Source organism: Oncorhynchus mykiss, chromosome 12 (assembly GCF_057628025.1).
Source record: "Oncorhynchus mykiss isolate SJ-2025 chromosome 12, ASM5762802v1, whole genome shotgun sequence".
In the NCBI taxonomy this organism is placed as follows: domain Eukaryota; kingdom Metazoa; phylum Chordata; class Actinopteri; order Salmoniformes; family Salmonidae; genus Oncorhynchus; species Oncorhynchus mykiss.
The window spans coordinates 27,090,869-27,107,828 of record NC_143033.1 but is presented as its reverse complement, the minus strand read 5'-3'; the positions used below and the strand labels follow the sequence as shown (position 1 = coordinate 27,107,828).

Here is a 16,960-nt window from a genome sequence, read left to right as displayed (position 1 = left end):
ACATTGACTTGGTACAGGTACTCCTTCTATAAAGCCTCATTATTTATTACGTTACTATTTCTTACTTTTTAACTGTGCAATGTTGGGAAAGGACTTGTAAGTAAGCATTTCATGGTAAAGTCTACACCTGTTGTATTTGGTGCATGTGACAAATAAAATTTGATTGGATTTACCTATGATATCTGTGCTCCTCTGTCAAAGCAGCGCGATGCTTCAACACAACAAAGGCAAAGCATTGTAACAAATATCTCACAGTTTCTTTTAACTTTATAGCAGAGGGATACATCTCCCAAAAGTATCCCTAAATGTTTAAATGATGAAGCATTTGTAAGTTGAAACGTATCATTTTGGTCCTGCTGGCAGCTCTGACAATAAACCCATGCATATTTTGTCTGCTGTCCTGATTGGCTTTGGATCAGTTGTGTACGTTTGGCCGCGTTCAGCTGTGGAGCTGTGCAGACAGGCATGATAAACCATCGACCTTTATTACATTCCTTTTCACCCGAGGTATGAGAGCTCTCGGGTAAGTCTGACTCAACAGGTTGTTATGGCGGCGCTCTTCTTCCTTCTATGCAGTTAAAGGAATAGGACAGAAACAAAAGTTCAAAGAAACACACATCAAGAAAAATGTCTGCCAAACCTTCATATTGAAAGAAAACCGCACTGTGGGAGACTTGGCAGCTGTCCATGATGTGAGGGAAGGCCACTTTTTCCAGAACATCTGATTTTATTTTGTCCTGCAGCAGAGCCAGAACCCTTGGGCCCAAATGACTTTCTAAACCTATATAAACTTCAGCATTTTCTGCTTCCCCGTAAAAAAATACCATTCTGGTGACTGAAACCCTAGCAAAATAAATACAAATGGATCTATCCAATATGCAGAAATCCTGCTCTTTATCTGCGGCTTGATCTCAGCCTAACAGCTAGGATTTTAATTTTTCATTGCCACACTTGAGCACCGTGTCTATCCACATTACTACTCAGCATAATTAAAAAAGTGGTTCAGTGTAACTTTCTCAAACCAAAAGGGAAAAACATAATGTGTGTGTGTGTGTGTGTGTGTGTGTGTGTGTGTGTGTGTGTGTGTGTGTGTGTGTGTGTGTGTGTGTGTGTGTGCATGAGTGTGTGTGTGTGTGTGTGTGTGTGTGTGTGTGTGTGTGTGTGTGTGTGTGTCTGTGTCTGTGTATGCATGAGTGTGTGTGTGTGTGTGTGTTTATGTGTGTGTGTTTATATGTGTGTGTGTTTATGTATGTGTGTGTGTGTGTGTGTGTCCACAAAAATTGTAAAGGCACTAACATTGTGTTAGTCCCCACAAGGTCAAATGCTATTTCTAGTGGGTTTAGGGTTAAGGTTAGAATTAGTGTTAAGCTTAGAATTAGGGTTAGGTGCTAGGGTTAGGTTAAAGGTTAGGGTTAAGGTTAAGGTTAGGTTTGGGGGTTAGGGAAAATAGGATTTTGAATGGGACTGAATTGGGTTTCCCCACAAGTTTAGTAATACAATACTGTGTGTGTGTGTGTGTGTGTGTGTGTGTGTGTGTGTGTGTGTGTGTGTGTGTGTGCGTGCGTGCGTGTGTGTGTGTGGTGGAGCATTGTACAGAGAACAATGGTTTCACAGAGTAGGATACAGTATTGGAAGCAAAACGATGACCTTTTGGCATTGAAGGTTACAGTCAAATCTTGAACACTGATAATAAAGACTAGAGCACAAAACCAGGAAACAGGGGTCATACTGTGGCAAATACTCCTTTTCCCACAAGTCTGAGCATCCTCACCTTTGTTGCCTGGCTCCACGGCCCCACCACTGCCCCCCTTCTTATTTGGTTTTGTGGTAGTCTCCTTCACAACGTTTTCCTCTTGGCTGGGCTTCTCTGTTATCACTGGGTCCGGTACAACTGTGTTCGGGTCTGCAATTTGGACGAAGAACGTTAACAAAGTTAGATTCCAATGTGAATATTGTAAATGCTGTTGGTCCTTTTAGTATCATTTTCCAATAAAGATTTGAAATGGGGCGTGGAATGGGAGCCATAGTAATCAGTTCCTTTGACCCCAATTTTATGTCCTAATTAAAGCCAATGAATATAAAGTCTGAGGCATGCATGACAGTGTCTGCTATAACCTGACAAATGAAGCTATAAAATGACATTAGTCGTTTTTTGCGGTAACACTTTAATTGACACATAGCTTCATAACACGTTATGACACGATCATAACCATGTCATAATATGTCATAACAGCTGACAACCTGTTATAATGTGGTCATAACAATGTCACGACACATATTTAGACCTATTGTGACACACAGTATATTGTGTTATTTTATGGCTGGTTATGACACCTACATAAGAGTGTCAAAACCAAAAAAAACTACCACACAAGGCAAAATATTCCATTACACCATAGCCTACGTGTCAACTGTATATTTATGTTTGTTTTTTATTGACCATATTCAATTATATTAATTGCACACAGATTGATGTCAGACACGCACCTACCCCAATGTTCTGTTGCTGATGACTGGGATGAATGCAGGAGCAGATTTCAGGAGCAGGACAAGACACCCTCTTTTTGACTGATATAACGGCATGCAGGTGATAGGCCTATCTGGCTTATATGATTATATTGGCCATAATGCTTCTTGAAACTGTCACAAAGTGAATTTTCTTAGTCCAAGTAAAGTGACACAGGATGGTCATAATGCTTCTTGACAGTGTCATAAAGTGTATTTTCTTAGTCCAAGTAAAGTGACACAGGATGGTCATAATGCTTCTTGACAGTGTCATAAAGTGTATTTTCTTAGTCCAAGTAAAGTGACACAGGATGGTCATAATGCTTCTTGACAGTGTCATAAAGTGTTTTTTCTTAGTCCAAGTAAAGTGACACAGGATGGTCATAATGCTTCTTGAAAGTGTCATAAAGTGTATTTTCTTAGTCCAAGTAAAGTGACACAGGATGGTCATAATGCTTCTTGAAAGTGTCATAAAGTGTTTTTTCTTAATCCAAGTAAAGTGATACAGGATGGCCATAATGCTTCTTGACAGTGTCATAAAGTGTATTTTCTTAGTCCAAGTAAAGTGACACAGGATGGTCATAATGCTTCATGACAGTGTCATAAAGTGTATTTTCTTAGTCCAAGTAAAGTGACAAAGGATGGTCATAATGATTTTTGACAGTGTCATATTTTCTACAAGTTATTTAAAATATGATGGGAAAAAAACATGACTGTAAAGAATTCATTACAAACAAAGGATTTTATAAACAAACTTTTGAACAAAAGGAAACTTCTTAGCAGGGAAAACAATTATCTGAATAAATAATTTGAATAAATGTAGGTCTCATAACCAGCCATAAAATAATGTAATATACTGTATGTCACCACACGTGTAAATATGGGTCATGACAGTGTTATGACCATATTATGACATGTTATGTCAGCTGTTGTGACATATTATGACATGGTTATGAGTGGTGTCAAGTAAAGTGTTACCCTTTTTGCATTGTTCCCCTGAGTGCCATCAATGTAGAAGCATAAGGGGAGTAGTCTGAATACACTGGCATTAAGGGAGATTTCATCGACTGGAAAATCATTGAAGTGTACATGGGAGGCTGTTGGTAGGAGTTAAAGGAGGACAGGCTCATTGTAATGGCTGGAATGGAGTACATGGAACAGAGTCAATACAATATATAGAACAGAGTTTCTATATGCTTGATGTGTTTGATACCGTTCCATTTATTCCATTCTAGTCTTTACAATCAGACTTTAAAATGTAATCTGGAAAACTATTTTTTATACTAGATTGATAGTAAATGTACCAATTATATGACAAGGGAACAACAGTCCCAACTTTTTCATTGTCAATAATTCCATTTTGCCCATATTCTTGATAAAGAATGTTAAGCTCTCTGGCTTGAGACCACAAAAATCAACCAAATCTGTGAAATAGCACTGCTAATAATAACTATCTTGAAAATACTGTGATTGAAAAAAAATTTGTTTAGAGGTTAAATTATAAACAAATATAGGTTCATTATAATTTCTACACACTTTCTACCTGGTTTTAGTCGCTACCCATTCAAAACCTAATTTGGGTCGATACCCACCAGTTGAGAATCACTGATCGAAATGGCACCCTCAGTTTTCTCAGTTTGATTACAGTTAAAATAACTATTGTGCCAGAAGCATTGGTGGTGTGACGTCTGCTACTGCTGACTGCTGGTTCCTAATGTGCAGCACAACATATGGGGCTGTCAACAACAACTGAAGTATCTCCACCCCCAAAACAATATCACACATCTTAAAATGACAGCCTGTTTAAAAACTAAATGTCACATCCATAGCTATAAATATCAAAGTGGTCAATTCAGCAGTTTCAAACATCGACAGGCCTTGCTCTAGCTCATTATACTAACATTGTAAAAGCTTTGGTTAGAGATGAGAGAGAGGCCATCAAAGCCATCAGCCTCCATTTAAACTAACCAGCATTCGGTGCCACACCATCTAATTTCATGGGTTAATTGACATCTGATAATTACATAAAATTCAATGTTCACACACAAATCAATAAATTAAATCTCAGTGTGCAGTAATACAAGAGTGACTCAGTATGAGGAAGTGCATCAGCTGACTCTGACACAGTCTGTTGTTACATGGAAAAGTCTAAACGGGGTCCTTGGGACATCCCAACTCTGAAGTCATCCCATTGAAGTTGACATTACAAAGGGTTAGGTAAGATATATGGTTAGGGTTAAGGTTAGGTTTATGGTTTAGGGTAGGGACGTCTCAAGGATTCCGGATAGCACTAACTGTCGTTACATATTCAGATATTAGTCATAATCTTCTCCAATCATTGACATTTTGGTTAACAAATGCATTTTGTTAGAGACAAAGTTCTCTCCATGAAAAATATATGCATACCATTATTCTTTATTTTTACCAAGGGATTAGTACTGTGCTGTATATCATCTTCTAATAATATGTTGTTTTGTTCATTGTTTTGTGTGTTGTTTACAATCATACTTTAGTGACAGTTGTCCTGGATGAGTCAGTGTAATAAAAACAAAGGGGCGATACTATTTCCTCATTACTTCATTGTATGTGATTTGTTTCTCTGTGTCCACATTATTTGTGGCAATAGAGTTTCTATGACTCACTGGTTGAAAATAAGACACAATCCTTCAGCAAACACACAGCTGAATGTACTATGACCTAGCGTCAGTAACGTCATTGCTCCAAATCATAAAGAAATAAACCGTTGCATTCCAACCGTAACAGCCTGCACAAGACAGCAATGTTAATGACATAGCCTATTTAATCTTTTAACTGTTTCCTAGCTCCTATCATAGTGGTTACCGTGTATTAAACACAGCTTTACGCAAACAAGTCTTGAGAAAGACAAAAGGAATGTCAAACCAATGATGATAATTATTATCTCAAGTCAGCTATAAAAATAATCCCCAGCCTATTTCTTAACAGCCCATATGTGTAGAATCAGAGTCTTATCGGCGGACCCTCTCTTTGTGGTTTGTTTGTTTTGGATGTGACGGGGACTAGGGCAGGGTTTTAGACCGACCTTGACACTCCTAGCCTGACGCCAGACCCAGATGAGTGGGCCAATATACCAGTGAGGGGTTAAGGAGAGGGAGAGTGCACGTGATGATTGATGGTATCTATATGGGGACCCCCGTTTTTTTCTCCAATGGTCTCATCTGTTTTACACGGCTGATAGTGCATTCGGTATATGTCTTTATTCCTTCATCACATTGATTTCTGCTGAAATGGTTTGTGTTGGCCTCGTAATACACTGTCAGTGTGGTAATGTATTGAGACAAATGCGTATACATGTTGCACAGTGTTATTTATAAAAGCTAGTGGGGGCATGCCATGGCAGATTAGACAGCCCACATCACATCAATGTAGAATGCCTGGGAACTCTTGCCCCACTTATCTCAATGCATTGACATTCTGTTAAGGAGCACTCGGAGGTTGCTGCCTCATTTGGATAACAATGTCAACACTTATTTGAGTTTGTGACACTGTGTGAGAGACGAGGTTTAAATATGTTAAAGAGAGTGACAGTGTGTGAGAAACCTGGACTCTTCAGGCAAAGCAATCTCATTCATGTTAGACCGACAGGCTGTCTAAGTAATAGGACAACAGGTAGCCTGTAACATGCTCTCCGAGAATGTCCTGAATATTTTCCACAGCTTTCATTTTCTCATTGTGTGAGCGAGTTCTTTTGATATGTGTGAGAAAGTCTTCAGTGTGTCTCTGTCTGTATTTGCACAAGAGCTTTTCTTTATTTTCATCTTTCCCTTCTCAAAAAAAGAAAAGTAAAGAATGGAGTGAAATGTGATGTCTGAGGCCCTTATTTTATGAGCGATGAAGTCACTAGACGACTCTCCACACACTGTGAGTAGCAGAGCGGAGTAGCCCACTGTAAAAAACAATGTCTGGTTGTCTGGCTAGATAAACAATAGTTAATGAAATGCTCCTCGTAATGACATTCCCCGTACAAAGCTTTCATTATCACTCATCCATAGTTATATCCTGCCTGGCTCTATTGTGACTACCTTTTACTCTTTTTCTGGTGTTCCAGCCAGTCCACAGAGACGCTTACTTACCCTGGCCCACTTTCATGACGATCTTCATGGAGAGGGTGTTGCAGACCCCTCCTTCCCTGTTCTCCAGGCCCTCCAGGGTCCCATTGGAAGTGGCTGTGATGAGAGACAGGAAACAGCATTGGAACATAAATAATAATTACAGACACTCAGAATTAATGTACAGCTTGATTGTTCATTCATGAAGAGATCTCTATAAATCTATATATATGGCTATATCACCGCACACTGATGGATGCAATTATTTAATAGATAATTCTAAAAACTAGACAATGGTTGCTGTCCATGCCTCATAAGATATCATCTAACCACTTGTGCTGAGAAAACACTTTTCTAACCCCATAATATAGATACAGGTATAAACCTGTTGATGCTTACAACAGGTTTTCATATTTTAACTGCACACTGGTAATGTCCGCTTGGGTTGTAGTTTGAGCACCACATAAATACAAGGCTCTTTATACATTCTTCTTGTGTGCGCTGCGTATATCTGTACACGAGGAAGGAAATGGATGATGAAAATGGATGATGAAAAGCCCTTGAGTGGGCTCTCATCTTACTAAGACATGGCTGTGATAGTAATCTGATCCCAGGGGAATGTGGTGCTTTCAAAACACTGCTGAAATCATACATGTGGAGAGAGGAAGGTGTACACACTGCACAGTTCAACATTTTTACGTGTGGTAATCACATTTTTACCCACCTTCCCCCCCTGACTCTCTACCCCTCCTCTCCAAAGCTTAAAGAGGTTTTTGTTCTTTCCTTTTTGCTGAAGAAATGTACCAAACATTTGGCAAGGCAAGTTATGCCAGAAGCAATTATGGCGAGCTGCAAATGCCAGGGGCTTAGCTTTCTCTTTCGGCATGCCCTGTAATTAGAGACTGGGTGGCACAGTGGCCTGCAGCCCTTATCTCGGAGGGGCTTTCCTTCAAATCAATACCCACTGAGGGGAGCTGAGGAGGCCAGGGGAAAGGGGAAGCCAATAGGGTCTCTGTCTCCCTGTGTTGCTCCTGTCAGCTCTGCTTCCCAAGGACTTAAGTCACAGAAACGGGGCGCAATTGGAACTCTCTAGTCTAAGTTGGGACAGAAAAGACCAAGGAGTGTGAATATGGATCGGGTTCTGGATAATTCTCTCAGCCCATAGATACAAGGGGGCGGTTTCCATGCCAGTGAAAGCCGGTGCCCCGCCCTGCCCCGTTTGATTCTTTTCAGACCTGCTCCGTGGGTATTTTCACCTTCAGAAACCTCCGCTTTTTTCTCCATCTGCTCCATTCTCCTCCTCACAAGGCACTAAAGGAACGGCCACCTTATTAGCTGGTCCAGATTCCCCCCTCATTAAGAGTCATGAATGAGTTGCCATGTAGGAGAGTGTTTGACTAATAAGGTCCCTCTCCAGGAGAATCAAAGCCCCTCTCAGTGGAGCCCAGTCACAATGGCGGTGGGCCGGTGAGAATGGGGCATGTGGCGCTGCTCCAGCAGAGGTATCCCACCACACCACTGGCTCAAATCACCAACTGCTCAACAACACAGAATGGGAGGCCTGTGAACCTGATTTCTCTCTTTCTTTCCCACATTTAGTTTTTCATTCTTCAAGGATGCAATTAGAAGACAGAGGACAAACCAAACTGGGTTCATTACAAACATTTTGGATTAGCAAATCATTCTTATGGCGTAGCCAGATAGAACAAACGGAGAATGAGTTATTTTGTTTTACAGGCAAAGCTTAAAAGGAGCTTACATTGACGCCAATGTACTAATGAGACCCTGCATATATTGGCAGAAACATTATAATGGAAACTGATTCATTAAGGTATGGAGCTTGAGAGGTATAGTGAGAAGACAATCTCATTGACTATTGGCCCATGCAGGGATTAAACGTGGAACCTAGCCTTATCAATCTACAAGCCTTGACCTTAGCTGATTACATTACCTGCCTGTCTCCTTCACATTTCATGCTCTATCATGCAGGGTAATTTCTGTTACTCTCTCTCACTACTACTACCAATTGAGACCTCTCCATCAGCCGAGAGAGGCCCCAGCAAACTAATGTCGGCTTTAAATAAAAGTGACAAGCTAACCTTGAATGGTTTGATGGAGCAAGGGAAGAAAAACCCTAGACAATTCATTAGTCTTTTCTGATTGCATTGACCACGAAATAGACTCAGCATGTTTCTCAGAAACCAACTGTTTCAGACATCCTATAGTTGTCCTGTATTCCACAAATAGAACCCTTCACTTGATAGGTCAACTTTTAAATAAGGTTCAATGGGAATTCTGTCATCGAACATGTGGAATTGTCTTATTAGGTTAAGAGCACTCATGAAGTGAGAACGGATGCGTTAGAAACAGGAGCAATCAATAGCTTACAGCACTTAACCCGAAGAACAAATTGTGTTTTAGTTTACAGAATGGATCCTTAACACTCTGTTAGTGGAAGGTTGAGGCGGTGAGTGGAAGAGAGCTCTGCTGCCTTGAATGATGTCACAACTATTAAGATGCATAGGCCTGGGAGAGGTGCCAGGCTCCGACCGAGTCATCATGCACAGTGTGAGCATGCCACCGTGCCCGCGAGAAGCAGGGCAGAGAGACAGACAAGACAACTCTATCCAACAAGGCCTCCAAATATGGCCCACTCTGCTGCCCATCAGAGGAACACTTTGTTAGATTCTAGGAAAGGAAATCACAGCATCACTGAGGAAGGATAAGGGAATTATATAACATGCAATAACAGTTGTCTGCTATTGTTGCAAACACTGTATACTGTTGTTCACCATTGCAATGAGGAAACAATTAGTTGGTTCAAGGACAACCTTTGAACTGAGAAAACATCATTTAACACAGGATATGAAGCAGGGTGTGGTCATCAGCAGTCCCATCTCTTCCACAGCTGCTGATACTGACTTCTGTTTTCAAGTGAACTATGGGGTCCTGTTTCACAACTTATGGGGCTCTGAGATGTTGGAAAGATATCTCTGTCTTGCAACAACACCGTTCTCTATGATTCACCTTCAGCAAAGCTACTGCTCTCGTGCAACGAAACAGTCTGGAAAAATAGTAATAAGGACAATACTCAAACTCGTCCGTTTTGGGGGTACTAGGAAAATGTAGTCGTTTGTCCCTAACTGTATTGTAGTGTACCAAAAACATATTGAGGATATCTTGAGATGAACAGATTAGTTTAGGGACTGGGGACACGTCTTGCCTGACAGCCTGTAGACAAAAAGATCCCTTCTTATCCAATAGATCGATGATTTAAGTTTATTAAAACACCTCTTTTCCGTTATCTGTAACATTACTAAACTACTGGTATTTTACTACCTCAAATTATCAGGACAAATGTTTATTTATATGTACAGAATGTGGATCAAATAGTGCATAGTCCAGATCTGAGAATTATTTTAATTCTACTATTATAGCTTTTTCAATTCCATTGTGTGAGACCCCAACTAATGTATAACACAATCTAAAAATGATCTACTTCGGTTTAGATAGAAGCATCATGAAACCTCTACCCCAACAACTTGGTGTAATCATTGTTTTGGACCCATCTTCCTTCACAGACTCAATGAAATGATGACCTCTTCCCCACTCTCCCTACTGTATAGCTACCACAAGATAAGGACACAAATGATAAAAAAATACCCTTCCGTTTGAATCATAGCATGGTTGTTTGGCTCCTTACCACTGGGGGAGGAAAGCAACTGGCATTAGCACATAATTAATTTGCCAAGAATATGCGCTATATGCTTTAGTGTGTTGCTCTGAGGTAGGCTTCTGTCATGACTGTAAAATAAATGGTGTGCCGTTCTAGGTTTTTTCCTTTAGCACCTCTAATTAACTCCAACATGTTTCCTCTTGAATTATGGTTTCTGTCTTCACTCCGAGGACAAAAAGTCCCAGACAAGCATGCATCATCTAGCAGGCTATCATACAGTACTTGTATGCAACTGCAACAGCACGGATACTGTGCTGCTTGTTTAAACGTAAGCCAATCTGAAGGGAGACTTGTTTACTCATTGTAAGACTGTGGGTGAGGTTATGAAGCAAGACAGTTTGTTATAGGGTTGACATTCTCTGTGGTTTATCCTCATTTAGCCAACAAACAACATACGGAGATATCTCCAAGCTTAACTGTCATTTCAGTTTGTATGGATGTTCCTCTGAGTGCAGCCAATACCACATCACCACATATACACCAATGCACGTAATATTTAGAAGCAAACACGATGCATCCAAAAATGGATCTTCTGTGTGTACGTAGATCAAATAACAAAGACACCGTCCAAAAACAAAAAATCATGCAATCCATTTTGAATTCTCAATGTGCTCTGTAGCATGCTTCTAAAAATGCGTAGACAGGCACATGTACAAGGTCCTGTACAAGTGTTCACTGAGCAAGAACATGTACTCATGCATGCATGAATCAGCATGTGGCATACAAGGTCCATATGTACTGTAATTATTAAACATTTGCAAAAATGTCAAAAATGTCTCAATAAACAATGTTTTATTACATATTAATTTAGGGGTATTACAGAACTCTCCTATATACTGGACCACATGCCAATAATGTTTAGGCCACAGCTTCTGTATTATTTCCTGTAACTTACTGTAACTACTAGTGGCATCTTTGCCCCAAACACCATCTGAGATGTTTGAGTTCTGCCCCATCTGACAGAAACACAGTTAATCTGTTCCAGTGGTGACAGGACCTTCACTGACCCATCGCTTTAAAACCTTGGGACAAACGGCCAGGAAAGGCACAGAGAAAACAAAGCAAGCAGATAGGTGATAGGCTTAGGGGATAGAATGGGTCGTTGTAAACTCAACTCCCAGATGAGCACTGACAACTGTGTTCCAAGGACTACGCCAGGCAGCCACCCTGACAGAAACTGGAGTGGGATTCAGCATTCTGAGACAAGGACACAGCTACTCTGACCCACATCATACAGACACACAGGGGACACTGGAAACATTGGCAGCTAGCTACTCTGTCCATATAGAAAAACATATGAAAATCTGGAAAAATAAGAAACTGGTATGTTATGCAGATTATAATTATAATTATATGCTTGTGAAATGTTGAGAAAATTTTGGACTCACTCTATCTTTAGGGAGAAGCTTGGTTTTGGCCGTGTTTACGGTCAGTAAGATATTAAGATGCTAAAGATTTGGGTTAGGACTGGAAGCAGTTATTTTAGGGCTTCAATGGAGAGTGGCTAAGGCCTAAGGCTGTCCCATCAGATCAGGCACAGTTGACCAGCCTGCTGCCAAATTAAGCTGAGGGTCTGGAGGGGAGATTTCAGCGCTGTTGTGAGATTACAGCACACTCAGCTCCGCCAATGATATTAAGGACGACCTTTAAATCCCGGGTGCCAGCTGCACCATGGGAGCTGGGAGTCCCAGACCAGGAAGGGGGAGGGGGAGATCAGCTGCGCCGCTGCCACCGTCTCCCTGCCTCACATCAGAATGCGACCGCAGGCTCACTACTAGACATCAGAACCAAAGCAGGGCTTTGAAAGAAATTAAGGGAGAGACATTTTTTATTTCTCCCGCTGAACCTGTCAGCAGGATCTGTGAGGGTCCCCATGGCTGCTAAGATGGCTGTAGGTGTATAGAGGGCGCCTGAGAGGGTGCCAGTGTTTGAACAGACATTTAATTGTGGGTTATGAGTGTTGTCTTTCAAGCACATCCGGGAGAGACATGTGCTCAATATTTCCACAACAAGGTTCTGTATGACTATAAACACTCCAGCAAGGTAGCAATAATGAAAAGCCCTCAGATGTGTCTTTTTTTCATTTTGACAGCAGTCAAGTGTAAATTGAAAAGTCAACATTTACTTCGGTTCCATGTGACTTCATTTATGTATTGGGTTGGTTGTCTGAGCTTGACAGGGACCAGGGAATGACTAGTTTTGCCCAAATCCCCAGTTTAACGGGCATAGCTGTAATTACACACAGAGCACAGATCAAAGCTGTAACCCATGTTTAAAGATGATGCACAGGCACTGTAATTGTTTACCGTTGGTGAGGCAGCGTTTTTCACAGAAATAGTGAGTTGGAGAGACCCCAAAAGACTTGTTCTGGGTAACTCTCTACCACTGTTCACTGAAACCCAAACTCGGGTGCTGCAGAGTGACAGAGGAGACGATGCCTCGAAGGCTCATCCTGCAAGCTGTGATTATTTGATTTCGCTCAAAGGAAACTACAGAGATAATATACAAGCCTTCAAGAGACACCAGAAGGGATTCATTTGAAAACTACTGAAAACTAACATTTGATACTGCTGAATACAGCTTTCAAAGATCCTTCATTCTCAAGGTCATACTAAAATAGGGATTTTACAAGGTTTACAATGGTTGAGAGGGGATGTCATTTTTAATTCTTGTCCAAACTGATTCACGTCGAGTGGGATCAAATAGAATGGGATCAAAACAGTTTCAGATGTAATTAAAACAGAAATCGTGACGTGAAAAGTAGAACGTAATGGCAACATGTTTATTTAACCTATTATTTTCTGTGCACATATTTATCTCCGTGCTGCATACTTCCAAACAAGATGAAATCCCTCAAATGAAAAATGAAACAAAAGATTTTCTTTAAGTAGGCAGAATTTAGGTGTACACAAGAACCTTTGACTTAGGTTGTGTTCTCTAGGGACAAAGTTAGATCTTTCTTTCTTTTCTTTTCCTACAGAAATCTTGGCGCAATGTAGGGATGGAAATGGCATATTACTTGAATGGTGTAGCCTCACATATCGCTTTTCCTCCAGTGGAGAGAAGCCTGCCAGCATTCTAACACTGGAACTGAAGTGCTTTAGCGTCTATTCACTCCCTCTCCAATGCGCAGATGTGATATTTAGTGTACTGTGGGACTTTGTAGCTAATTTGGTAGAGCATTGCTAGAGCACTGCGCTTGTAACGCCAGGGTTGTGAGTTTGATTCCCGGGACAACCCTTAAATAAAATGTATGCTTGCATAACTGTAAGTAGATTTGGATAAAAGCATCTGCTAAATGCCATATATTATACCGTCAGATGGACTTTACACTCTCCAAACTCTTTTTCCATGGGACAACTCAAATATGGGGACAACCCCCATCCTACTGTATATACAGCATAATTGTAGCGCCATGCCTCACCACATCACATCCTGTGAACATACTGCAGTTCATCTTCAGTATAACAGGTGAGACAAACGTTAAAAAAAGCCTTCAGATGTATAGCTTTATGGTACACGTATATAACTTGGTACTACCACAGGCTAGAACACCTACAATATTTCATCACACACACACTCACAAACACATTTGTATTACTATCCTTATGGAGACCAAACGATTGATTCGCATTCAAAATCCTATTTTCCATAACCCCTAACCCTAACCTAAACCCTAGCCCCAAACCTAACCCTAAGTCTAACCCCAGCCCTAAACCTAACCCCTAAGCCTAAAATAGCCTTTTTCCTTGTGGGGACTTGCAAAATGTCCCCACTTGTCCGAACTTTCCTTGTTTTACTATCCTTGTGAGGATTTCAGGGATATCCGTGTGAGTTAAATAAAGGTTAAATAAATAAAACAATTCTGGTCGCCACAAGTATAGTAAAACCCCCCAAAAACACACTGCTATCCACCGATATATGGGTTCTTCAAACATTTGTGTCCTCACTCCTCCTCAACTACTGTGCTGCAGAGTGTTTGTCATTTGAACTCATGCATCGTCTATGATAGGAAACACATAAAAGTGTCATGCAGTCCCCCACCCGGCAGGAGGTTCATCGAACCAATAGACTCCACTAATTTCCATAGACAAATCACAGCCTCCCAGGACTGTGGTCCGGACTATATCCTTATCTTTTATTTATGTTAAAGTGATGAATGTTTAAATGAGAAAAATGGCATCTTAACTTGCTCCCTGTAAAGTCACACCATCCATTCTGTACAGGATTGACAGCCCTGGGACTAAACAGCCCCCTTACAATCCAATAGATGTCAGGAGCATTTATGGATCAGTGCAAATGGTGCAATGAGATAGCAGTGGGACAAACCTTATCAGACCCTTATACACTGGACAAGATGGAGCTGCTCCCAAACTGGTATAAGGAATACATGGGGTAGAACTTAGGACATATTACATAGTTTGGTGGTGTGTATATGTACTTGGTTGTGCTTGTTGGGTGGGCGTGATAGATATGTTTTGTTTCTCTCACTGGGCTTCTCTACTTTTCTTGATGTTTTCTATTTCTAATAAAACAAATGGTCTTTTGAAGGACAAAGTACTTACCACACAAGAGACACTGTAAAAGCAGCTCAACGTGTATTCCCACAGCAGCCTGTACCAGGTCTCTGGACACAGAAGTACCACTTAATATTGATTGTCTAACTGTGTGGGTGGTATACAAGCCACTCCCTATCATACAGCCTGAGAAGCCAGGAAACCTGACATGGCTGGTTTTCCAGCACACAGAACACACAAGGAAATTCATGATGAAGCATATTTTCACAATTATCTCATAGTTATTCTTGTCTGAGTGACTCTGAGGTCTGAGTAAACATATCTCAAATATCTTCTCCAAGGACACGCTATCATCTACTCTACAGGGATATCTAACACTTTGAATTACTGTTCCAAGACGAACTCCAGTATATTATGATAACGTCAACAGAAACTTCAACTTAAGACATTTTACTCATATCAATGATATACAAAACAAATCATGGCTCTTAGCACCATGTCGTTTTTTAAAAAATATTTCTAAATATTTCTACTATTTTCTAAACAACTTTGAGAAGTAGATTCATAGAATGAAAGGTGGAATGCCCACTGAGTGTTTGCTTATAGTTTTATCTCAGATGTAATGAGAAAGGAAGACAACATTAATATTTGTAAGGACCTGTGGAGAGGTGTTAGACATTTTCAAATTGAGAGCGACTAGCAATATCCATGTTAGCGCATCTATTTGTTTTAGAGCATCAATAGAGAGTTTGCTGAGACATCAAAGACTGGGAGAAAGGCTAGTTAGGAGGATGTTTTGCTTCCACACTCTATTGTTGCTCATAACCAAAGACAAATGACAGTAGATTGAAGAAAACTAGGCACGCCCCAATGTGCAGCCCTGTCTATGATGGATCTGACAGCACCAGCACTGACCTTTTCATAGTGCCCTTCTGATTTCATCGATTGATGGTTAAAGTCAACAGTGACTTGTGAAACCCTAACACATGAAATACTTTCCACAACAACCGATCCTTTACCCAGGACTGAGATGGATGGTTTAAAAAGAGGAATTTCGCATCCAGCTAGAAATCCCATTAGCAGCAACACTTTTCTCTGATTATGATTGCTCTCATTTATCTTAATGATATATAAGTGAACACAACTACTGCAGTCATTTTCAAATTTCAGATCTTAATGGACTATTATTCAAAATTACATTGTTCCAAAATAGTGAACTGTAGCCTACCATTTATAATCGCGGTGCGTGTTCTAAGGCTTCTCCTAGCAATTTTATTTAAATGTTTTAAAAAATATATCTAGGATTTTTGGCCAGTTTGTTGGAACACTGCAAGCTTGATCTTACATGGTGAGCTTTCTGAAAGAACATTGACTTAATACCCTCTCTCCTCAGCTCCCTAAAAGCAGGAATTGGTGTTAAATTAGCCTTAGTTTCAGCTGTGTATGCACAGGGAGCAGGGGGCGCACTCATTACCCTACATAACACGCATCATCACTACGTCCCATCATGCCTCACTCTATGGCCCCCAAAGGCCAAGGTGACTACCTTAGGGACATCGCTATGGCAACAGGTAGAGGATCTGATCCATGTGGAGGCGCAGATGGTTCAGTGTTTTGAAGAAGCAGAGACTGACCAATAACTGAAAAAACAGCTACTCTCTGAAGAAGCAAAGGTCAACTTTAATAATCTCCACAGCTCCACACAGGAATCTCATAAAAAGCTAAACAACGCTAGTTCATTCTCATCTTCACCCCTACACAAGTGAAAGGAGAGAAGAGGGTAAAAGTAAAACAGAACTGCTCTAAAGACTAGTAATGTCGAAAGTAGTTTGCTGATTGGGCCCCTTTTAAGAAATTCAAGCTTTCAATGAGGTCAGTTCATAATTTTTTATTTTTTTTTAAATGATCTAAGATTGGATGTATACCACGAAAGCAGAGGCTTCTGGAAACAAAAGGAAAGCTTGGCTTATGATCTAGACAGCGCCTATGTTTGCAATTAGATAAAAAATCAAAAGCACATGCTTTGTTGGAACTCCAAAGCCTGCGATCAAATGTGTTGTCTGGAGAGCGAACGATAAATATGCGTCTTCTAACCAAAACGCCCATTACATTCA

At 40.6% G+C, this 16,960-nt stretch overlaps 1 protein-coding gene across 1 annotated transcript in view; it reads right to left on the bottom strand.

Moving 5' to 3' along the window:
- The window catches only part of LOC110537279 (ephrin-B1), a 69,404-nt gene that overhangs the window by 10,688 nt on the left and 41,756 nt on the right, over positions 1–16,960 (bottom strand). The window contains exons 3-4 of the mRNA XM_021623204.3: positions 6,618–6,710; positions 1,772–1,903 (exon numbers count right to left, since the gene is read on the bottom strand). Of these exons, the coding sequence (XP_021478879.1) occupies positions 1,772–1,903; positions 6,618–6,710 (225 nt within the window). The remainder of the gene's footprint in view (positions 1–1,771; positions 1,904–6,617; positions 6,711–16,960) is intronic.